This window comes from Danio rerio, chromosome 2 (assembly GCF_052040795.2).
Source record: "Danio rerio strain M-AB ecotype USA chromosome 2, GRCz13ab, whole genome shotgun sequence".
NCBI lineage: Eukaryota > Metazoa > Chordata > Actinopteri > Cypriniformes > Danionidae > Danio > Danio rerio.
The window spans coordinates 5017708-5044194 of record NC_141022.1 but is presented as its reverse complement, the minus strand read 5'-3'; the positions used below and the strand labels follow the sequence as shown (position 1 = coordinate 5044194).

Genomic DNA, 26487 nt, shown 5'->3' with positions numbered 1-26487 from the left:
GCACGAGCAGCTCGCGACAAGCCAGGCTCGCGGTCAGCGTGCACGAGCGGAGGCTGCAAATATGATTTAATAATAAAGTATAAAAAGAATAATATAGAATAGAATAAAATAGAATTTTGTGTTTTTTATGCAATAATAGACGGCACATGTATAGTATAGTATAGTATAGTATAGTATAGTATAGTATAGTATAGTATAGTATAGTATAGTATAGTATAGTATAGTATAGTTGGCAAATAGGCATTAAAACACTTTGAGATAAAAAAAATTGTTCTAGTTCAAGTTTAAAGTCTGGTGCTGGAGAAAATATAAGGGGTCATTAACTATCAATTATTTCACATCTTATTTATTTATTTATTTATTTATTTATTTATTTATTTATTTATTAGCTTTTTACTGAATTGTACTGTAAAATGTTCTTTGGTTTGACAGCAAAAATTAAGAAAAACAACTTATACAATTAGCATGAGAGAGAATATTTATTTTATATAAAATTATGAATAATAGATTTATGGACATTTTCAATAGACGATATACATGTCACACCAAAGGACAACACATTTATAGTCGTTCCCAAAAGATAAATATGTATATAAAAAAAATAATAATAATAATAATTAATTAAAAAAATATTGTAAAATGATGGTTTGTTCTGTAGACAGTCAAAAAAATATATAGTTTAAAGGGGCTAATAACTTTGACCCTAAAATGTTTTTTTTTTTAAGTTAAAAACTGCTTTTTTTCTAGCAGAAATGCAACAAATAAGACTTTATCCAGAAGAAAAAACATTATCTGACATACTATTAAAATTTCCTTGCTCCTTCTCCCCATGTTGGCGTGGGTTTCCTCTGGGTGCTCCGGTTTCCCTCACAAGTCCAAAGACATGTGGCATAGGTGAATGGGGTATGCTAAATTGGCAGTAGTGTATGTGTGGGAATGAAAGTGTTTTCCTGTGATAAGTTGCAGCTGGAAGGATATATATAAACATATGCTGGATAAGTTGGCAGTTCATTCTGCAGTGGCGACCCCTGATTAGCAAAGGGACTAAGGCGAATAGCAAATAAATTAATGAATATATGTGTGTGTGTATACAGTATATATATATATATATATATATATGAGAAAAATATGAGACAGAATCTTAACAAGTGCTCGTCATAGGCTTCAGATTTTGAATGGGGTCCTTCAACTATTTAAAATTTAGCATAGAAATTAAAAAAAGAAAAACTTGCACATAGTATCACACCAGAGGTCATGATTTGCAGTGACAAAATATATCAAGTTCCTATGTTTAAATAATATATATGGATGAAGAAATGATTGCCACTTACTAAAATAGCCACTTGCAAAATTGTGTTATTTATTAATGCCTTTTTGATTTTATATTTGATTTATAAGGTGGCTCAGCGGTTAGTACTGTTACCTTACAGCAAGAAGGTCGCTGGTCCGAGACCCGGCTGGGCCAGTTGGCATTTTCGTGTGGAGTTTGCATGGGGTCCATTTACTGCATTTTAATTGATTATAATACTAATTATATGATTTTTTGCAGTGTTTATATATATATATATATATATATATATATATATATATATATATATATATATATATATATATATATATATATATATATATATATATATATATATATATATATATATATATATATATATATATTATAGGCCCCCTTTGATTTTTTTTTCCTTTTTAAATATTTCCCATATGATGTTTAACAGAGCAAGGAAATTTTCACAGTATGTCTGATAATATTTTTTATTCTGCAGAAAGTCTTACTTGTTTCTTTTCAGCTAGAATAAAAGCAGCTTTTTAAACATATTTGTACATATTTATTAGCCCCTTTAAGCAATAATTTTTCAATAGCCTACAGAACAAACCATCGTATGCAATTACTTGCCTAATTCCCCTAACCTGCCTAGTTAACCTAATAAACCTAGTTAAGCCTTTAAATGTCACTTTAAGCTGTATAGAAATGTCTTGAAAAACATCTAGTCAAATATTATTTACAGTCATCATGGCAAAGATAAAATAAATCAGTTATTAGAAATGAGTTATTAAAACTATTATGATTAGAAATATGTTGAAAAAATCTTCTCTCCTTTAAACAGAAATTGGAAAAATATATAAAGAGGGGGGCTAATAATTCAGGGGGTTTATTATTTCTGATTGCAATTGTATATAAATCCCCATGAGCAGGGGTGCACAGGAATCAGGATGCAGGGGTGCAGAGCAGTCCTGGAGGGCCTGTGTCCTGAAGAGTTTAGCTCCGATTTGCCTCAATACATCTGCCAGGATGTTTCTGTGTCTGATTGGGGTTGGCGCAAAACTATGCAGTGCAGACCACCGACCCTCTACGACCGAGTGGAACAACAATCACGGAGACCAAGGTAATGAATGAATGCAAGTGCACGAACAGCTCGCGACAAGCCAGGCTCGCGGTCAGCGTGCACGAGCAGAGGCTGCAAATATGATTTAATTAAAGTGTAAAAAGAATAATATAGAATAAAATAAAATTGAATTTTGTGTTTTTTATACAATAATAGATGTATATAGTATAGTATAGTATAGTATAGTATAGTATAGTATATTATAGTATAGTATAGTATAGTAATTTATAGTTAGTTGGCAAATAGGCATTAAAACACTTGTAAAACTGTGGGAGGGCTTGTAAAACTTTTTTGAAATAAAAAAATTCTTTTTAGTTCAAGTTTAAAGTCTGATGCTGGAGAAAATATAAGAGGTCATTAACTATCAATTATTGCACAGCTTATTTATTTATTTATTTATTTTCACATCTAGTGAATCCTTTAATCCACTAGATGGCACAAAACACACACTTCAGTACTATTGTACTGTACTACAGTACTGCGGACTGAAGACAGGGGCGTAACATGAAGGGGGCGTAGCTCGAAGTAACTTGCATTTTCAGCAAATGTTTTCACGCGTTTTCTCCAAATTTTATACACAGCCTATTCGAATTTGATTTATTATTATACTCATTCATTTAGCAGCTCCACTCCCTGACTTGTTGTTACAATTACAATGGTATGTGCACAGTACAGTAGGTGTAAACGTTAATAACTACGATGGGTGGGTTAGGGTTGAGGTAGGTAACACCAACATTAGGCACATTCAAATCAAGACTGAAAACACATCTGTTTAGCTGTGCCTTTACTGAATGAGCACTGTGCTGCGTCCGACAGATCGCAATTTTATGTTTTTCGTTTTCTTTTTCATTCTTTTATAACCTATTTTAACTCATTTTAATTTGTTTTTATCTGTTTTTAATAATTTTTATTGTCTGCATATTATGTTCCTAAACCTCTCTTTTTTATTCCTGTTTATGTAAAGCACTTTGAATTGCCACTGTGTATGAAATGTGCTATATAAATAAACTTGCCTTGCCTTGCCTAGGTAGACGTTTTCCAGCGTGCACACTTGTTTAACAGGTAAGGTGAAGTGCAGTTTGTATTTTAACCGCGCGGTGGCGCCACATACTCTTGAATCTGCATAGAGAAACCTTATGAATTAGTGCATAAACACATCCATAATGACCTGGTTCCATCTCTTCGAATTCATCACAAATTCACAATTTAGCATGCTTTTTTTAACATAATCTATTTTTGATCTTCCAGTATAATCCCTAGTTGTCTTAACATCATGTTTGTTATGCACACAGTCCACAGCTTTGAAAAATAGAGTTAACACAAACATTAATACTGATACAGACTCCCTACAACATTCACATGTAAAAGTTACAACAGGGTCTGACCTGAACTGACTGAACTGACTGCCTCCTCTGAGTTGTTGTCATACTAGCTGCAAATTCATCATTTATTAATATATTTTTCTATCTTAACCCGTGTTGAAGAGAGACAATGAAATATTGATCTCCTCCGGTTTAGACTGTTGGTGAAAAACAGGCTTCTCTGTTTTTTTTTTATGTTGCCATTTAGGATTGTCCCTTCTCAGACGGCCCCTGGCTAAAAGTAGAGATAGAAAGTGAGGTCTTTCACGCTAATCCAGAAATTTTATCTGAAGATACTGTAGGCCTCTTGTACTCTTTAGTCAAACATACAATATCATGACACAAAAATAGAGATGCAAATCAGTTGACAGCTGAAAACAGTAGCTGTTATCTGGTTAATCTGATAAGCATCAAACACAAACAGTCTTGTGTCATATGTAGCTAACTGAAAAGGTGTCGAGTAGCACAAACAATCACATTTCAGGTAAAAACCAAACAAAACAGTATAGATGTAAGCAAGTTTCCATCAGATATGTATTTAGTTCAGGTGTTTTCAGAGGTTTACCAAAATCTAATGCGGCATGACAAAATGATTGAAGACAACAAGTGTACGAGGTCACATTTTGCACTTTAAAATGCACCACACATTCTCTATAGAAGACAGGTCGGGACTGCAGACAGGCCAGTCAAGAACCTGTATCCTCTTCCTCCGCAGCCAGGTTTTTTTTCTATGTGTGCTGAATGTGGTTTTGCATTGTCTTGTTAAAATAAGCATGGATGTCCCTGAAAAAGACACAACTGTCCTATTTTTTCTGATTTGTGGTTTTATAAAATTTGTCAAAATGTTTACGTATCATTTAAGAATATTACTGATATCAATATAAAAACTGAATATATATATATATATATATATATATATATATATATATATATATATATATATATATATATATATATATATATATATATCCACCGGCTACTTTATTAGGTATACTTAATAGTACTGGAAATTTTCCTCAGAGATTTTGATCCATATTGACATGATAGCATCACGCAGTTGCAGCAGATTTGCCGGCTGCACAACCATGATGCAAATCTCCCGTTCCACCACATCCCAAAGATGCTCTATTGCAGTGGTTCTCAAACTGTGGTACGTGTACCACTAGTGGTACGCAGGCTTCCTTCTAGTGGTACGCAGAGAAATGAAATATGTCATGTACATGCTACACGCATTTCAAAAATGATCAAAAAATGATGTATATAATGTGTCATATATGACATATCGCCTATATTCCTGATGTAATTTGCCACATTTTTTAACTGTGTAGAGTTGTAGCTGCTTTACTGGGCCTACTGCGCTACTGTATTTCAATACTGCTCATTTTGGTGGTACTTGGAGAGACAATTTTTTTCTGAGGTAGTACTTGATGAAAACCACTGCTCTATTGGATTAAGACCTGGTGACTGTGGAGGCCATTTGAGTACAGTGAACTCATTGTCATGTTCAAGAAACCAGTCTGAGATGATTCGTGCTTTATGACATGGCGCGTTATCCTGCTGGAAGTAGCCATCAGACTATGGGTACACTGTGGTCATAAAGGAATGGACATGGTCAGCAACAATACTCAGGTAGGCTGTGGCATTGACATGATGCTCAGTTGGTACTAATAGGCCAAAAGTGTGCCAAAAAAATATCCCCCACACCATTACACCACCACCACCAGCCTGAACCATTAATTCAAGGCAGGATGGATCCATGCTTTCATGTTGTTGAAGCCAAATTCTGACCCGACCATCAGAATGTTGCAGCAGAAATTGAGACTCATCAGACGAGGCATCATTTCTCCAATATTCTATTGTCCAGTTTTGGTGAGCCTGTGTGAATTGTATCCTCAGTTTCCTGAGTGGCACCCGCTGTGGTCTTCTGCTGCTGTAGCCCATCTGCCTCAAGGTTGGACATGTTGTGCGTTCAGAGATGCTCTTCTGCAGACCTCAATTGTACTGAGTGCTTATTTGAGTTACTGTTGCCTTTCTATTAGCTGGAACCAGTCTGGCCATTCTCCTCTAACCTCTGGCATCAACCTGGCATTTGCACCCACAAAACTGCTGCTCACTGGATATTTTCTCTTATTCAGACCTCATAAACCCTATGGCTGTGCTTGAAAATCCCAGGAGATCAGAAGTTTCTGAAAAACTCAGACTAGCCCGTCTGGCACCAACAACCATGTAATATTAAATCACCTTTCTTCCCCATTCTGATGCAGGCTTTGAACTGCAGGAGATCGCCTTGACCATATACATACATGTACATACATACATTTACATAAGTAAAAAAAAGATTAAATGATGGGCTCAAAAACATGGCAGAAATCTGCATACTTCTGCAAACACAGATTCCATGTGGGCCTACTTATTACTAATTCAAGACATGTTGTTATTTCCTCATTCCTACCCTAAATAAAATACATGCATAACACAGATGGAGTACCACCTTTGCTATTATGTAGCCTCACCACTTAAAGTTAACCTATGTTTGCAGGGGCGGACTGGGACTAAAAATCAACCCTGGCACTGTAGCCACACAAGCCCACATTACCACACCGACACAGCCCCATCCATGGACACGCACATTCACTACTTATATTGTTGTATAGATGGTGAAATAATGTAAGCAGTACCATATTTTACGCAGCGGATGTCCTCCAAAGCATTGGGAAACCCCTATACACACACATTCACATACATGCACCACAGACAATTAGGCCTACCCAATCCACCTATAGCACATGTGTTTGGACTTGTAAGGGAAACCAGGAGGAAACCCACGCGAACATGCAAACTCCACACAGAAACACCAACTGACCCAGCCGAGGTTTGAACCATTGACCTTCTTGCTGTCGACGTTGTCCTCACGAAACTATATCAGTTAATTTTATGCATTTGGCAGCTTCTGATTTTAGAGCAATTTTTGGCTTTCTCTGTGCTTTTCGGCACCGCCTTTCCTTTTTTTTACCGTCCATCTCTGACAATTTGCTTGTGTTGCACTTACCTGTTTGTTTGACATTCTCGCCAAATTTTGATTACGTCCACGTAACCTCTGATTGGGTCGGCCCATCTTGAAACCAGTCGGCTATTGCCGATTGGGCCAATGCTTAACATTTATTATCATTATTATTATTATTATTATTATTATTATCATCATCATCATCATCATTATCATAATATTCACATCTTGCAAGAGATAAAAGCTGCCTGCATGTAAAAACAATACATATAAAAAACGTTATTAAAAAAAATAGCATACCGGCCGACATTTAAAAAATGGTCCGGCCCTTCTGGCATTTGCCAGAATTGCCAGATGGCCAGTCCGCCCCTGTATGTTTGGAAAAAAATAGATTTTAGGAAAAAAATCAGTTCACATTTCTGAAGTGCTGAGTTTTGTCTAAACGGATGTAGGAGTCTTACTCTTGCCTCCCACTTTCTGACTATTATCTGGAAATATTTGACATCCAGGTTAATATTTGCATCCAGACCCCTCTCAATATGTTTGTTTCTTTTCCTCTTCTTAAATGGCAGATTTAGGCACCTGCAATGAGCAGCCAAAAGACTTCACAAAAGCATTAATAAGTAAGTGTCTGGATTCAGTGTCTGGTTTTTGCGTCACTGGCTCAGTTACTGGGGTCATTTGACAGGAGAACAGGCCACAAGTGGAGAGAAATGAACTGGATAGTCAGTCGGATAATCATCTGAAGTGCAGGAGGCCCGGATCAGATTCATGGGCCCATCTGCAGCACTTTATTCCCGAGATGCCATTTCATCCAGTGCCATACCTCTGGCCAAACTTTGCAAGGCCACATTCAATTAGGCCCACTGAAAATGCTTTCAAGCGCTTCCTTGTTTACAAACTGCCTTATAAAGAGCGTAACCAAGAGCGTAAGACTGAGTCACCGCCACCGGAGGAAGAAGATAAATCGCCACCTCAGCCAAAACTCCCACCGTTTGAAAAGGAAGCAAAGGGACAATCGCATACCTTGACGATTTTTCACATATTTCTCCACAATGAGGGTGACCAGGAATTTCAAATCAGGAAAGGGCTTTTATTGCGGGCTGAAGGGGGAATTAGCTGCTGAATGGGGAGAGTTAAGCTACGCACGGCGTGTCCGCAGTCAGGCCCGCGTGTTTGTTTTTATCGCTGCCTGAGACTAGTGTGACCGGGCCTTGTTTACCTTGGAACTGTGTCAGAATTCGCTCTCTGCTTGAAACCTTTCCTCTCGATTGCATCAGAGCTATGGGAACAACATTTTCTGAGCCCCATCTGATGTTTTGGCTGCTGCTCGGAGTTTCTTATTACAAGCTATTAGGGACTCATCATTCATTCTCTTCTCGGCTTAGTCCCTTTATTAATCTGGGTTTCGCCACAGCAGAATGAACCGCCAACTTATCCAGCATATGTTTTACGCAGCGGATGCCTGGGAAACATCTATACACACATACACTATGGACAATTTAGCTTACCCAATGCACCGATACTGCATGTTTTTGGACTGTGGGGGAAATCGCCCACACAAACACATGGAGAACATGCCAACTCCACACAGAAACACCAACGGACCCAGCCGAGGCTCAAACCAGCGACCTTAATGCTGTGAGACGATTGTGCTACCCACTGCGCCACCATGCTGCCACTAATAGGGACTATTATTGTAATTTTATTTACACCGTATGCTTAAAACTGCATTTTAGGATATTAGAAAAACATGTTGTGATTTTAACTCTTGTGCATTGTTCAAATTGACTACCCTTTCATTATGTTGGTGGCTGTTTTTGCCCCAGATTAATAAAGGGAGTAAGCCAAGAAGAAAATGAATGAATGAAAATAACAATTATATAGTGTGAAAGCAGCAAATATCAAACTGGCCTTCTGAATATTGTGTACAAAAAGCCAACCAACCAACTTTTTTGTACAGAAATCTCATTTTGCATGCTATCTTTAGCAAATTTTAAATAGAAACACATGAAATACTTGGCTTTCAACTTTTTTTCTAGGACACTACATTAATGTTTTCCTGTGTTTGTATATGAAAAACAAATTTTGAACACAAAACAATTTTTTTTCCTCATGAATTCATAATGTATAGATTTTTATATATATTTTTAACATGTAACTTCTCATTTTACCACAGTAAAGCTCAGTGTCTTCTTTCCAATGACACATAATTTGTGTTTGTACTGGATTCAGGAACTGTTACTATTTAAAGTTAGGTAGGTATAAATCCCCAAAATTGAGTGCTGGCTAACAGGTTAATACTTCAAAGCCAAGCAACATTTATTTATGTTTGCTATTTTAAAGAAATCTTTTAAGGCTGTGTCTGAAATTGCATACTTCCATACTAAATAGTACATTAAAAACAGTATGCGAGTCGAGTAGTACAGTTGAAGTCAGAATTATTAGCCCCCTTTTGAATTTTCGTTAAATAATTCACCATAACCAAATATAGACTATAGATTTATTTCGAGCAAATAAATTTTCACAGTATGTCTGATAATATTTTTTCTTCTGGAGAAAGTCTTATTTGTTTTATTTCGGCAAGAATAAAAGCAGTTTTTAATTTTTTATTAAACATTTTAAGGTCAAAATTATTAGCCCCTTCAAGCAAAACATTTTTTTTTGTTTGGCCCACATGCTGTATGCCAGTGCCGGATGAATGCCTGCTGTGCTAGCTTTATGCCAAATCTGGCCCAGAATTCTTTGCTGGATCCTGGCCTAATTAAACCTCGAAATCACCCCAGAGTGAATGAAAACAGCACACAAGGGTTAAAAGTGTATAAGTCAATACAATAATTGTAGTCCATCTCAAATATTTCAATTCAAATGCTTTTTAACTCAATCACCTTTGGCCAGTGTGTACACTGTACTCTCGGTCAGCACTGTATATAGGTGAAAGGAAAGCTGTCAGCAGACATTTAGTGCTGATGTTATACTAGACAATGAAGTGTGTGCTCACCTGTCAAATAACACACTTAATCTCTGCGATATGTGTCAACATCATCTGATAAACAGACGCTAGGTTTAAAACATCTTATCTACTTCATTCTGGTATAGAGATATTTGGTTTCTGAAGGAGTTTTGTAGTAAAGTTTTCCTTATGAAAGCATTTACGCGTTCTTCATATCAGAGGCGATGTCCTGAACGTGCAGTGTAGAGTATAAGCCAAGTGTGAAGGGTGTGTCTCAAGAGCCAGACAGAACGTCGAGTACAGGCACTGTTGTTTGAGTGAATGACTGCAGATAATAATGAGGAATGTTAGAAACATGAGGTTGATAAGACTGCTTTCTATTCTTTTATCAGCGTTGAGTTGTAAAACACTGTCCTAAAGGACATTTCATGTGCACTCTTGATTTCTTATGTGGCCGCTGTTTACATGAGTACTTTTTGTGTTTTTCGTCTTCCAAGTCCAAACCGAGGTGACCCCCATACAATTCTACCTCGCAATCGAAAGTGCTACTACACTTGCTAGTGCCACTTGGGAAAAACTAGGTTGCTGTTGGAAGTGGTGTTAGAAAGGCCAGCAGGGGGCGCTCAACCTGTGGTCTGCGTGAGTACTAATGCCCCAGTAAAAGTGAAGGGGACACTACACTGTCAGTGGGCGCTGTCTTTTGGATGAGACGTTAAACCGAGGTCCTGACTCTCTGTGGTCATTTAAAATCCCATGGCACTTCTCGTGAAAGAGCATGGGTGTAACCTTGGTGTCCTGGCCAAAGTCCCTCTATCGGCCCTTACGATCATAGCCTCTCAATCATCCACCGAGTTGGCTCCATCACTGTCTCTCCACTCCACCAATAGCTGGTGTGTGGTGAGCGCACTGGCGCCATCCGCTTGTTAAGTGGTGACGTATGTAATACTGTTTCCGGGTCCAAGCCGCCATTCATTTGAGTGGAGAAATCATTTGTTTATGATCACGTTTTATTCCTATCACACATTAAAGTTAATTTTATATAAAATCATAGTGTACACAACAATCTCTATGCTTGCTGCATAACAAATACCAAAAATTTAACAATTTATAAAAAATGAATGACTTTCTGGCCATCGGATATTAGGCATGGACATATATATTGCGATTGTGACTTTCGAAAGTGTTAAATCGCTTTGTAAACGTTTATTACCATTTCATGAATCTCCCCATTCAGTTGAATAGAGCGCTTGGACCCGGAAGCCGCTTCGCGTGACGTCACACTTAACAAGCGGATTGTCCTGTGTCTGCCGTCGCAACATCCAAGTGGATGCTGCACACTAGTGGTGGTGTGGAGACACCCCCCCCCATCATGATTGTGAAGGGCTTTGGGTGTATGGCCATTCACAATATATGCGCTATATAAATACACATTACATTACATCATGAATGTGTGTATAATGTAATGTGCGGAAAAAAACTTGTTGGTTCAGCTGTGTTTGATTTGGAGCTAAACTCTTCGCATGTTTTCTTGTACACTGCAAAAAAATGCTTTTCTTACTTAGATTTTTTGTCTTGTTTCTAGTCTAAATATCTAAAATTTCTTATATCAAGAAGCATTTTTTAGACAAGCAAAACATATTGCCTTGCTTTGAGAAGTCAGTTCAATATAAGTCAGTTTTTCCTTAAAACAAGCAAAATAGTCTGCCAATGGGGTAGTAAGCAAATTAATCTTGTTTTTTCTTTTGACGTAAGATTATTTTGCTTACCCCATTGGCAGATTATTTTGCTTGTTTTAAGAAAAAACTGACTTAATATTGGCATAATATTTCTCAAAACAAGGCAATATGTTTTGCTTGTTTAGAAAATTCTTCTTGATTTAGGAACTTTGATATGGGTAGCAACTAAAATCTGCAGCAGGAAGGTGGCTCTCCAGGAACAGGGTTGGCCACCGCTGTTTTAGCCCAACTAGGCGAGTTGTCGAAGCGATTCAACAAACGCTCAGTTAACCCAACATGGCGATCTAATATTTTTAACTCTTCTATTTTTTGTATAATTATTAACCCAATGTTTTTTGTGTAGCGCATGTCTTTGGTCTGTGGGAGAAACCAAAGTACCTGGAGGAAACGCCAACTGGTCCAGCCAGGACTTGAACCAGCAACCTTCTTGCTGTGATCCGACATTGCTAACCACTCTGCCACCGTGCTACCATATCTGACATTACCAACCTAAATATTGGTGCAGATCAGGTCCAATTATATTTGGTGGTACATTCCACTGTGGCAACCTCTGAAACAGTGACTAAGCTGAAGGAAAATGAATGAATGAATTAGCTAATAGCAATGGTTTCTCCATTCTAGCAAGATCTGACCACCAGAGCATTGCAGCTGAGGTATGAGAGAATTTGCACAAGCATTGCTGTAGATACGCACAGGGAAGGTGGCAAATACAGGTGAAGAGGGAATAAATATTGTACAGGAGATCAGCTTTGGAACAGACTGAATATTTTAAACATGTAAAGCACACTTTAGTGGACTGGTTTTCTTACAGAGACTCGTTCAGTTTGCATAGAAAGTGTCTAAAAGCTGCACGCTTGACTTTGAGACCGAAAGTTGAAGGGCATCATTAAAGTCTCATTGAGAAAGTGAACTTGAGGCAAGTGTTGAAATGACTAGAGATGTACACTCACTGGCCTCTTTATTAGGTACATCTGTCCAATCACATGGCAGCAACTCAATGCATTTAGGCATGTGGCTGTTCTGTGGGCACAAATCCCTTGCTGATGTCAGAGGAGAATGGCCAGACTGGTTCCAGCTGATAGAAAGGCCACAGTACCTCAAACAACCACTCGTTACAACCAACTGAAGTATGCAGAGGAGCATGTCTGAACGCACAACACGGCCAACCTTGAGGTGGACGGGCTACAGCAGCAGATGACCACACCGGGTGCCACTCCTGCCAGCTAAGAACAGGAAACTGAGGCTACAATTTGCAAAGGCTGACCAAAATTTAACAATAAAAGATTGGGAAAACATTGCCTGGTCTGATGAGTCTCAATTTCTGTTGCCACATTCGGATGGTCGGGTCAGAATTTGGCGTTAACAACATGAAAGCATGGATCCAACATGCCTTGTTCAAGTGGTTCAGGCTGGTGGCAATGATCACAGACTGGTTTCTTGAACATGACAATTAAATCACTGTGCTCAAATGGCCTCCACAGTCACCAGATCTCAATCTAAAAGAGCACTTTTGGGATGTGGTGGAACGGGAGATTCACATGTGCAGCTGACAAATCTGCAGCAACTCCGTGATGCTATCATGTCAATATGGAGCAAAGTCTATGAGGAATATTTCCAGTACCTTGTTGAATCTGTGCCATGAAAGTCTAAAGCAGTTCTAAAGGCAAAAGGGGGTCCAACCCGCTACTAGGAAGGTGTACCTAATAAAGTGGCCAGTGAGTGTATATTGACTCAATAAAACAAAGCAAGAAGTGAGAAGATGCAGTTTGGACCTGTACCTGAAATTCCAACATTAAAGGAGCTTCTATGTAAGGAACTCTCAAGGTCTTACAAATAATGCAAAATACAGTTTTCTCATCAAGCAGTGATCTTAATTGTGGTTCCTGATAGTGGGAGGAAGAGGAGTGTGGTGAGCTAGAGATTGTGGTGTTGAGAAGCGCATGTCCAGATAAACAGTGCGATAATGAGACTACAGTGTGTAGTAAACAGAGCCTTGAGTGTTCTCACTGTAATGTGTGTAGAGAGAGAGGCTGAAGGACGTGAGATGATGCAAGACGACAGTGTCAGCATAAATGTAGAAATCACCGAGAAGTGTATGTTGAAGAAACTTCTCCATTTTTTTTTCAATACTTTCCCAGTGAGGAATGAAAGTACACAGCATTTCTTTTAGACCTGTGGTCTGATTTATTTAATAAAGATTATGGCTCATATGGTTTAAAGTTGTTCAATCAAGTCAATATTTAAGTGAAATATGTTGCATCTCAATATGCACACTTTTACCACGTCCTAAAAGCATTTTGGTGAAGAAAAAGTATACTTTTGAGTGTGTGACAATAGAGTATGCAAACACATACTACTGCTCATTAAAGGACTGCTATGTTGCTAGTTACATCCCCTGTCAATCATCTCGACACGTCATCCATATATTTCTGTCATATGTAATTTCCTACCTTATTCAATTATCTTTGGAATGTTTGTTGCCTGGTAATGCTGTATTTGTAAATTACTAATGCACAATAATAACCTACCTTTTTGGAAATTTAGAAGCAGGCTAATCTCCTATTCACGAAACATACATGCTGATAAATCTTCTCAGGAGTTTGGATAACTGTTTTCAGAAAGTAAGGTCCAAAACTAATTTATACAAGTTCACATTGTTGCAGCAGATGGAATATAAGAAGGAAAATGTGACTATATATTTTTTTCAATTGGCGAGATATTAATTAGTCATTCAAACAACTTTACCGAAGCCTCTTGACGTTTGGTCTCGCGCGTCCGCCATGTTTGTAGTTTGTTTACACTTTTTTTCTCAGAGTTTGTAGTTCTTACCGAGTTCACGTCCAACACGCAGTGACAATATTAGCGGTTAGAGTATGGACGGTTCTACACAGTAAACCATTCAGGAACCTTGAACATACTCAACATACTATACGGTTTGGGACACATTAATTCTATTTTCAAATACTATTTAAGAGCAATAGTATGCGAATTGGGACGGAGCATTATATAGATCAACTTTTGCACAGGAAGTGGGAAGCTTTCGCACATTTTCACCCATTTTATGTGTATGCCATGTTTATAAATCAGGTCTTTTATTTTTTTGGTCACACTTTAATATGATGATCCGTTGGCTGAATTAAAGTTACATCGCAACTAATTCTCAATAGATTATAAGTAGACTGTTAGGTTGGGGTTAGGGTTAGTGTAAGCTGTCATGTACTAGCAAAGTTTCTTATAGTCAGTTAAACGTCTGTTAAAGGAGCAGTCTACTAATACTCAAATGAACCATCAAAATAAAGTGTTACCTTTTTTTTAGGGCTATTAGAATTTTACAATTTAATTTGTTATGCCAGCTTCTACAAAGAATTATCTTAATTTCTTTTATCACCTTGTTGTGATTACAACCAATGAATTAAATTAAACAAATTAATTAAACACTGAAAAAATCTGGACAAAAAGCATCAACAAATTAGAGTATAACGTCCATTCATTTTCCCTCGGCTTAGTCCCTTATCTATAAGGAGTTGCCACAGTGGAATGAACAGCCAACTATTCCAGCATATGTTTTACACCACTTTAGTTCATCCGATTCCCATCTGGATTTCCATCTGGCCCAGCTGGAACTCAAACCAGTGACCTTCATGTTGTGAGGCAACAGTGCTTACTACTGAGCCACCGTGCTGCCTGATAAGAGTACAATAACACAATAAATTAATACTCGCATGTTAGTCAGGGCCGGCGTGTCCATAGAGGCGACACTCTCAACTGAGTCTTAAAGGGAATTAGAGATGAGACTCTGTTTGGTTTAAAGCAGGTTATGCTCAAAACACACCCATAACTCATTAAGACACGCGCTTTAGACTTTGCAATTATATAATTAAAATAGAGCCCAAATACTATCACTATGACTATTACTATGACTTCATTCATTCATTTTCTTGTGGCCTTTATTAATCCAGGGTCACCACAGCGGAATGAACCGCCAACTTATCCAGCAAGTTTTTACGCAGCAGATGCCCTTCCAGCCACAACCCATCTCTGGGAAACATCCACACACACACTCATTCACACACACACACACACACACACACGCACGCACCCACCCACGCACGCACACACACGTTTGTTTTTGTGAAAAGTGGGGACATTACATAGGTTTCCATTCATTTTATGCAGCCCAAACCGTATATTATATTGCCCTCACCCCACCCCTAAACCCTACCACCACAGGAGACTGTGTGCAGCTTTACTCTCTGATTAAACTCATTCTGTAGGATTTATAAGCATTTTGAGAAATGAGGACGTCACCAATGTCCTCATATTTCACCTCCTTTTTGTAATACCCGTGTCATACCCATGTCATTATACAGATTTGTGTTCTGATATGTCACAAAATCACGTACACACACACACACTTTAGCCTACCCAATTCACCTGTACCGCATGTCTTTGGACTATGGGGGAAACCGGAGCACCAACGTCAACTGAGCTGAGGCTCGAACCAGCAACCCACTCCGCCACTGCATGCCCATTACTATGACTTAAATTGCAACATTGTTGTGTTTCTATAAATGAAGCAGATTTAAACGTTGACAGAGCACCTAAGTCACAGTCATTTATTGTTGAATTCTTCACATCTTGCATGAAATGAAATATAGAAAGGAAACAAAACAGTTCCTAAAATGTTAGCTTTTTTATTGAACAAGCAAAGCAGCATATTTACACAAATGTATCAGCATTGTACAAACGTTTCATTGATTTCGGGCATCCCAGTCACTTGCTAACAAAGTCTAAAGTGCATTTCACAAGGCCAAATCTTGTTCTTTCTTCTTTCTTTATTATTATTTTTTATCTCTTCACATTCTATCCATTATTCATTAAAGAATTAAGTGGTTAAATGCCAAAACTTATCTAGAAGTGTTTATTCTTTCTCTAAACTGATTTAAATTAGCATTAATCTCTCACAGATGCTTATAACTGATTGATGGAACCGAGTAGTGCATAGTGAACATAATACACTTCACACATTCAAAAATAATAATCATTCTGAATGTAGAAACAGTTTGTGAGATAAAATTCAGCTTACACAAAATTCTGTACCACCGACGGTGATAGAAAGTCTCAGGTTCGAAGGAAACGGAGTCGAAACAACCATCAAATCAAACATTTTGTTTTCTTTTAAAAAGTACGAGTCAAACGCAAGTTTAACACTGCTTTGGTGTACATGCATTAGTTAACACCGTAGCATATTAGTCATACAGATTTCACTTCTGGGCCCAGTTCGGCCAAATAGTGTTGATTATCAGCGGTATGACCTGATGTTGCTTCATACAGTGTGTAGCACTACAAATGTGCTCAGAATCCACTCTAACATAGAGCACGGACACGGTAACCATGAGTGCAGCAAGCCACACCACTAAAACTGTCATCATCAACACTCAAGGGTAGAAAAAACAACAGCGGTACGTAAATGTACCCCTTAAGAACTGTATAAAAGTCCCACTAGAGAGACGCCGCCATTACTGTCTGCAACATATTTTTGCTTGGTGGTTGCACTAACAGAGGAAATGCTGGCTGAAATTAATTTAAATGAGATGAAGACCCCCTCAACATAGAGCTCACTGTACACTACCTAAGAAAAGTATTGTCGCCTATCCAGGTTTTAGGAACAACAAATAATAACTTCTAGTTGATCGTTTGTTATCAGATGTGGCTAATTCATCTTCAATGCCTCCTCCTCCATTTTACCCCAGACATGCTCAATAATGTTCATTTCTGGTGACTGGGCTGGCCAATCCCAGAGCAAATTGACCTTCTTTGCTTTCAGGAGCTTTGACATGGAGGCTGAAGTATGAGAAGGAGCGCTATCCTGCTGAAGAATTTGCCCTTTCCCGTGGTTTGTAATGCACAAATGTCTTGATACCTCAGGCTGTTGATGTTGCCTTCCACTCTGCAGATCTCTCGCACGCCCCCATACTGAATGTAACCCCAAACCATGTTCTTTTCCTTTACCAAACTTGACTGATTTCTGTGAGAATCTTGGCTCCATGAGGGTTCCAGTAGGTCTTCTGCAGTATTTGTGATGATTGGGATGCAGCTCAACAGATGATTCATCAGAAAAGCCGACCTTCTGCTACTTTTCCAAATGATCAACAAGAAGTCAAGTTATTATTTGTTGCTCGTACAACTGGGATCGACGACAAGACTTCTGTCAGGTAGTGTACGCTCTGCCATTCACACAATAGCCTGAAAAGTGCACTTGTAGTACAAAATGAGAATGTCGGCGAGAAACAGTCACAAACTTGCAAGAGTTCAGGATCATTCAACGTTTTTTTTTTTTAAGGCTTTCAACCGAGAGCGATCGTCCGATTTGGCAGAGTGTCAAACTTTGGAATTAAGGTAGATGTGAATGGAAAAACTAATAACACAGAAATACTATAATCTGCTGAAAGAATGCAGAAATCAAACAGTCCAAACTTGGTCGGCATACGAATGTGAAAACCAATGTTCTGTCATCATTTACTTGCCCTTGTCAAGTATTGTTCGATATCGCTCCAACTGTTCATTTTCCCATGAAACACAACAGACCTTCCAACAGTGATTATTAAAGGCGAAATTCGGTTCCAAACTTGTATTGCTTTTCTTTTTCAGATACAGAAGTCAACATTTAAAGTGAATTGTTATCTTTTGAGTTGAAACTATTGAACAACACCATGTGTTGACGAACCTTTTTTGATCACTTCAAATAAGGGCTGCACAATATATCCTTTCAGCATCGATATCGCAATGTGTGCATCCGCAATATTCACATCGCATGCGGTAGATATACAATGCTGAGTTGGGATTATATCTGAGCAAGAGTCACAGTTCAGAACATGAGAATTGTTGAATCATTGCAGAGTTTAACCATAATGGAGGGAAATTGTATTGTTTGCATGTTTTTAAGGCCTGAGAGAGGTTCAAGTATTCAGGCACAAGACATTTAGCCAATTGGAAGTTTAATAAAAAATTATTGTATTAAGTTATTTATACATCAAAAACTTTGCAGGGTAATTTGAACATTTACAAAATGTTACCCAATAGCTAAGCTAACTTAATATCTATTAACAAGGACCAAATTAGAAGTTTATTGAAGAAAAGTCGTAGTTAATCGTTGACCAATCGCGGGAATTAGTGGTCTGCAGTACCGGTGGATACCAGATTTCTTGCAGCGCGAGAATACATTTCCGAATAAAACGCCCATTAGGGTTGGGCCGATAGACGATGGCCAATAGACAACACAATGCTGAGCCAGCATCGCGATCCATTGCCCCGCCCCCATCATAAACCCGGTACAAATAAAGATTGTACCACTGGATTGCGTCTCACTACAGTTGTTAAACGTGATATTCAGACATCCTGTCTCTATGCATTTGCGGGACTCAAAATGCCCGCAAACGAGTGATAATCTCCCGGAAATCGCACGTGTTCCTTCTGGTCATGCACCCTTCTTACCCCCGCAGTCTATCACATGCTACCCCCCCCCCCATTCTAGCGGGAATAGTTGGGTTGGGTAGAAAATTATTCTAAGTGTGCAGCGGGTGAACAAAGACTGAATATACAGCAAAAGCGGTTAGGTGTAGAATAAGACCTGGCGGGAGCAGCACTAAAAAAATCAGTCCCGCGCAGACCTCTAGCGGGAATGGAGCCTTAAAATCAGGGGTGCCCAAACCCTTGGTGGTGCCCAAAAAGTTCTGGAGGACTGGTGTCTTGCAGATTTTAGTTCAAACTTGCCTCAATATACCTGCAAGGATGTTTTTAGAAAGCCTGGTAAAGAGCTTGATTAGCTAGTCCAGGTTTTTCCAATTGGGGTTGGAACAAAACATTGCTGGACACCGGCCCTCCAGGGGTCAAGTGCGGAATAATACCTGGCGGGAGCGGGACAAAAAAAAAAAATCAGACCCTTAAAATGAGGCTTAAAATCAGGGATGCCCAAACTCAGTCCTGGAGGGCCACTGTCCTGCAATTTTTAGTTGAAACTTTCCTTAACACACCTGCAAGGATGTTTCTAGAAAGCCTGGTAAAAGCTTGATTAGCTAGCCTAGGTGTGTCTGATTGGGCTGGGAGCTAAACTTTGCTGGACACCGGCCCTCCAGGGGTCGAGTGCAGAATAATACCTGGCAGGAGCGTGACTTAAAAAAAGTCAGTCCCTTAAAATAAGCCTTAAAAAAATTTATATCGCAATGTCAGATTTTTCCAATATCGTGCAGCTCTACTTGTTAACTACTGTATTCGGTAAAAGTTTTTATTTGTTCTTTACGGTCAATATTTCAGAATATCAACAAATGTGTTCTGCACATAAAACAAAGTGATACAAATTTGGCGAGCAACGAGCCTTCTCATAAAAACCCATTGTATGGATTCAACCAGATCTAAATTTTGCGGGAATAGTCGGGTTGGGTAGAAAATTATTCTAAGGGTACAGTAGGTGAATAAAGACTAAATACACAGCGAAAGCGGTTGGGTGTGAAATAAGACCTGGCGGGAGCAGGACTAAAAAAATCAGTCCCGCGCAGACCTCTAGCGGGAAGTAAGCCTTAAAATCAGGGGTGCCCAAACTCAGTCCTTAAGGGCCAGCGTCCTGCAGATTTTAGTTGAAACTTGCCTCAACATACCTGCAAGGATGTTTCTAGAAAGCCTGGTAAGAGCTTGATTAGCTAGTCCAGGTTTGTCCAATTGGGGTTGGAGCTAAACTTTGCTGGACACCGGCCCTCCAGGGGTCGAGTGCGGAATAATACCTGTCGGGAGCGTGACTTAAAAAAAAAAAAAAGTCAGTCTCTTAAAATGAGCCCTAAAACGAGGGGTGCCCAAACTCTGTCCTGGAGGGCCGCTGTCCTGCAGATTTTTATTCCAACTTGCCACAACTGCAAGGACGTTTCTAGAATGCCTAGTAAGAGATTGATTGGCTAGCCCAGGTGTCTCTGATTGAGCTTGGAGCTAAACTTTGCTGGACACCGGCCCTTTTTAAGCCCTCTGCTTAAAATAAAGTGTGTCTATAAATTCTTTCCAAGTAGTGCTATTTAATTATTAGGTGAAATTGTATAGATGCAATATATCGCAGTACATATGACAGAAAAACTTTATATCGCAATGTCAGATTTTTCCAATATCGTGCAGCTCTACTTGTTCACTACTGTTTTCTGTAAAAGGTTTTATTTACACTGTACGGTCAATATTTCGGAATTTCAACGTGTTTTGCATATAAAACCAAGCGATACAAGTTTGGCGTGTTTTTCATTTTTGGATGAACGTTGAGTCTTCTACTTAAAAAAAAAACTACGGCTTCAGAACAGAGCACTGGTCAAACGGACCAATTTTGTCGCGTTTTTGTAGCTCGCCACTGTATTGAAAACATCAGCGATTTCTACTTTTGTGTTTCATCGAGAAAAAAAACAACCTTATTCGAACAACATGGGCCGATCAAATGCTGACAGAACCCTCAGTATGTCTAACACCTGCAAGCAGGAAAACAAATGTTCCCAGTTAACTGAGAAAAATCAACAGTCTAGGAAAGAGGTCTTCCCTTTAGAAAGTAGCTTCTTCAAGTCAAAACGAAAGAGCTGTCACTTTGGCCGAAAGGAGAACAGTGGAATAGTGTCTTCGTTCCAACATCTGGAGATGATCGTTGGCGATGTGCATAGGGTTTTTTTCTGGGGGAGATCAGGAGAGACGCTGGGCTTCTCCTGATGGGGCTGTCGCTAGGAGTTTTGCAGCAGGCGTCTGTAATGCGGCATGACTTCGTGCTCGGGGAGGTGCAGGTTGAACTCTAGAGCCACCAGAACTGGGAACTCGAAGGCGATCAGCTCTCGACGGTTCACCCTAAACCTCTCCTCCAGTTTCTAGATGGAAAGAGATCAGGGGGTTTCGTTACATAACAGTAATCGAAGACAACCCTTACACAACAGCGGAACGTCTAAAAATACACCCTATTGAGATTTAAAGAATGCCTTTTTTCCCTCTACAATGTCTGATTTTAGTCTCAGGGGGCCTATTTTACTGCTGTGCAAAAGGCAGAAAGTTTGTTTATGGCCAAAAATGAGCTGCTGATATGTGCTAGTTGCCAGATTTTGTTTTATTATTTTATTTTTATTATTTACATGTTCCAACTCCACGTTGTGGCAACTTGTGGTTACATTTTTTTGTTGTTGTTTATGGCTGAAAATGAGCTATTGATATTTTTGTGGCATTGTTTTTCTGGTTGCCAGATTTCCAGTTTCATTGTTTTGTTTTTATTATTTAACGTTGCAACAAGTCTTCGTTGTCGCAACATGTGGTTACCTTTTTTATGGCCAAATAAAATACGTTCACTAATTAGTTTAATTGATTTTCTTGGTTGCCAGATTTCCAGTTTATTATTTTATTTTTACTATTTACATGTTCCAAGTCCATGCTATCGCAACATGTGGTTACATTTTTTTTTTTTTTTGCGGCTAACAATGAGCTATTAATATCTTATCTTGAGTTAGTTCCATTGTTTTTCTAGTTGCCAGATTTCCAGTTTTATTATTTTATTTTTATTATTTACATGTACCAAGTCCACATTGTCGCAACACGTGGCTACTTTTTTTGTTTATAGTTAACAATGAACAATTGATATTTTTGGGACATTCACTAGTTAGTTTAACAGTTTTTCTGGTTGCCAGATTATTATTTTATTTTTAGTATTTACTTGTTGCGACAAGGCCACGTTATCACAAAGTGGTTATATTTTTTTGTTTATGGCTGAAAATGAGCAATTGATATTCATGGGGCATTCGCTCTTCTATCAAATGAACAAGTTATCTTAAGTAGCTTTAATTGACTTTCTAGTTGGAAAGATTTCCAGTTTTATTATTTAGATATTGCGATAAGTCCACATTGTTGTGTGTTGAGCTATTGACGTTTATGGAACATTCACAAGTTAGCTTAATTGTTTTTCTGGTTGCCAGATTTCCAGTTTTATTATTTAACATTTTATTTTTAATATTTACTTGTTCCAAATCCAGGTTATCGCAACAGGGTTTTTTATTTTAATTTATTGTCGAAAATGAGCTATTGTTATTTATGAGACATTTACTCTTTAATCATATAGACAAGTTTTCTTGAGTAAGTTTAATTGTTTTTCTGGTTGCCAGATTTCCAGTTTAAGTGTTTAGAATGAAGTCCTTTTTCTCAGTTTCACACTCTACAGATTTAAATGACTCAAGCTATTGAACACAGAAGAAAATATTTTAAACAATGTTTCAATGAAGGAATAGATAGCCATTGACTACTACAGTACAAAAAAAAAAAATACCATGAAAGTCAATGGTTACAGGTTTCCAACATTCTTCAAAATGTCTCTGTTCTGCACAATAAGCAAATCCCAGCCAGTTTTTGCGTCTCCTTGCAATCCTTCGGTTGTGTTCCATGTTATTTGCATGTGTGGTGACAAAATGCGTTATCGATGCTACAACAATATAAATAAACTTACGTCGATCAGGAGCTTGACTTCATGTTTCTTCAGGTCTCCTCCAATCTTGGCTGCGAGGAGGACACAGGCTCCGGCGCAGAGTTTGCGGTTCTGTTTGTTGAGTTTGCCCTGAAGCACCAGCTTCTCGAAGTAAACAAAGGCCATGGCCACTGTAGACTCCTCATAGCCGAACTCCTCCTGGGTGAGTTTCCGGATCTCTCTCTTCAGGCTACAACACCAAACACAATGCCACATACTCAACTCAATGCTCTAGTATGGAGCCAGATATGGTCTCAAGAAGAATACATTTGCAAAACAAAAGTCGCACAATTCACATTTACACAATCCAATTGGTAAAGTCAAAACACAATTCATAAATGCACAAATCCAATTCATAAATTAAAAACACAATGTGTGAATTCACAAGTAAAAATCATACATAATTCCACAAATGAATCAGATTTATGAGTGAGTATTGAATTAAAAAATTTAGTTTTGAATTTAGCATCCGCTGCGTAAAGCATATGCTGGATAAATTAGCGGTTAATTCCGCAGTGGCGACCCCAGATTAATAAAGGGACTAAGCCGAAAAGAAACGCATTTCACGTATTCATGAATTGTGTTTTGAATTTGTGAATTGGATTTGCTTATTTATGAATTGGGTTTTAAATTCATAAACTTCATTTTGCAGATTTATAATTTTTTTTTGAGTTTACAATTGTGTTTTAAATTAGCGAATTGGATTTGCATATTTATGAATTATGTTTTGAATTTATGAATTGGATTTGCATATTTACGAATTGTGTTTTATATTTACGAATTGGATTTGTGTATTTATGAATCATGTTTTAAATTACGAATTGGATTTGCATATTTACGAATTGTTTTAGGTTTATGAATTGGATTTGCATATTTACGAATTGTGTTTTGAATTTATGAATTGGATTTTTGTATTTAAGAATTATATTTTAAATTTATGAATTGGATTTGCATATTCATGAATTATGTTTTGAATTTATGAATTGGATTTGCATATTTACGAATTGTGTTTTATATTTACGAATTGGATTTGTGTATTTATAAATCATGTTTTAAATTACCAATTGGATTTGCATATTTACGAATTGTTTTAAGTTCATGAATTGGATTTGCATATTTACGAATTGTTTTAGGTTTATGAATTGGATTTGCATATTTACGAATTGTTCTTTGAATTTATGAATTGGATTTTTGTATTTAAGAATTATATTTTAAATTTATGAATTGGATTTGCATATTCATGAATTATGTTTTGAATTTATGAATTGGATTTGCATATTTACGAATTGTGTTTTATATTTACGAATTGGATTTGTGTATTTATAAATCATGTTTTAAATTACCAATTGGATTTTCATATTTACGAATTGTTTTAAGTTTATGAATTGGATTTGCATATTTACGAATTGTGTTTTGAATTTATGAATTGGATTTGTGTATTTATGAATCATGTTTTAAATCACGAATTGGATTTGCATAATTACGAATTGTGTTTTGAATTTATGAATTGGATTTGTGTATTTAAGAATTGTTTTAAGTTTATGAATTGGATTTGCATATTTCTGAATTGTGTTTTAAATTTACAAATTGAATTTGTGTATTTATGAATTGGGTTTTAAATTTACGAATTAGAATTGCACATTTATGAGTCATGTTTTGAATTTACTAATTAAATTTGTGTATTTATGAATCGTGTTTTGAATTTACGAATTGGATTTGCATATTTTCGAATCGTGTTTTGAATTTAAAAATTGGATTTGTGTATTTACGATTTGTGTTTTGAATGTCCAAATAAAATTAGCATATTAATGGATTGTGTTTTAAATTAAAAAAAATTATTTTGTGTTTTTGAATTGTGTTTTGTTTATTTATGAGTTGTTTTGAATTTTCTAATGGGATTTGTGTATTTCCAAATTGTGTTACAAAATAAATTTTGTGAATGTGAATTGTGCATGAATTTTATTTTGTAAACATATCATTTTTGAGACTGATCTGGCTCTATACTCTAGTTACCCAACACTATTTTTAATTTTTTGGCACAGTCAATTTGATGTATTCAACTGGAAGCCCAATTTATACAATTTTAACGACTAGTGATGGCACATGGCTGACAACATTGTGAGTATTTACAGTATGCTTCTGCTTTTCAGTCTGTTGCTGTACTTCTAAAATGTAATAATCAATGGGGTTTCTGTCTGACTGTGTCGAGTTTCTTTGCTGGCATTTTGAGATTACGTTGGAAATGCATACGATGCTACAGTAAAAGTAACTTAAACTCACAATCATTCAGAGAGCCTTCTAAGGTTATTTATGAAAACTTGTACACTGATTTGTTTTATCTTGGAGTGTTTATGCTGGGAAAATCTAATTGGTGTGACGTTTGTGCGCACTCTTGAGGGTCAAACTGTCATAACAGTGTCCTTTTTAACCTCCTCAACTGTTAACAAAATGTCTTTGTTTTTATTATCTTGGCTATGTTTTTGTCTAGTTTTCTTGTATGTATGTTTTTACTTCTATAGTGTTTATATGCATGCAAAGAGCTTTGAGATGCTACTTGTAAATAAAGATTAGCATGATAATGCGTTCATGAACCTGTGATGTCTTGAGTTTGTGCAAACATATTCATACTGATTTGAACAGACTTTTTTTAAACTGATGCTTTCTCACTTTTGTCATTTTTCCTGTGTGTTTATTTTTTGCCAGGAAAGAGTGCTATTATTATTAGTTATAATTATTATTATAATCAATGAAAAGGCATTTCAAGCTTCTATTTACATTTAAGTGAAAAACTAATAGGAACTTTGCCATGAATTTAATGGGCAATAAATCACAAGCTCAAGAGAGAAAGTGAGCTAGCAAAAAATTTGCTGGCTGCAGTTCACTCAATGGCCACTGGTGTCACTAAAAACAAAAATGTCCAAATTTTAGATAAAAAAGCCATTTATACTTCTGCGTTGAGTGATCGGCTCTGCAATAACACTTCTGAAACTCTAGCTGGCAGTAGGTTTTTGTGTTCCTCTGTGTCGAGTTCCTTTGCGGGGGTTTTATTTTTTTTAATGCTACCTTATAGTACAAGTAGCTAAAACTTGCTCATTCAGAGGTGGAAACCGGCAGATGTGCAACAAATTTAATCAGAAGGTAAACACAAAACAAAAAGTCTCCATCTGAAGCTCGGGACTCCACACTTGTAAACACTCGCTCCATCAGGCTTGCAGCTCTCAGCGCCGCCCACACTCGTCACCACAACCAAGCCGACCAATCACAGAGCTTGTGCTATGCGATGTGTAGTTCCATTTTTTGAGAGGTGCGCATCAGCGTCAGCCATGGCGAGGGGTCTGCAACCGCACAAAAGCTGCACCAAAGTATAAATCAGCTTTGACCCATTATTTACTGCACTTAAAGACACGTAATTTAAAAGGCTTGTCTTGTGATTTTGTGCAAAAAGACTGAATCAACCGGAAACTATTTACTAAAACTCCTGACATCATTTCTGTTATCATTCTAAACTTTCTTATTTAGCAG

General features: G+C 37.5%; 1 protein-coding gene across 19 annotated transcripts in view; it reads right to left on the bottom strand.

Annotated features, from left to right (window-relative positions):
• Window positions 1-16130: 16130 nt before the first annotated feature.
• Window positions 16131-26487, bottom strand: part of cables1 (Cdk5 and Abl enzyme substrate 1) — a 55881-nt gene continuing 45524 nt past the window's right edge. For 4 of the 19 annotated variants that reach the window (XR_015477406.1, XR_015477409.1, XR_015477413.1 and 1 more), the window contains 3 exons: window positions 22948-23155; window positions 20032-21334; window positions 16131-19657 (listed from right to left, as the gene is read on the bottom strand). Coding sequence is in view for 4 of the 19 variants with exons in the window: in XM_087238499.1 (XP_087094625.1) it covers window positions 21194-21334; window positions 22948-23155 (349 nt within the window). In the remaining 15 variants the exon portion in view is untranslated. 19 annotated transcript variants of the gene reach the window in all.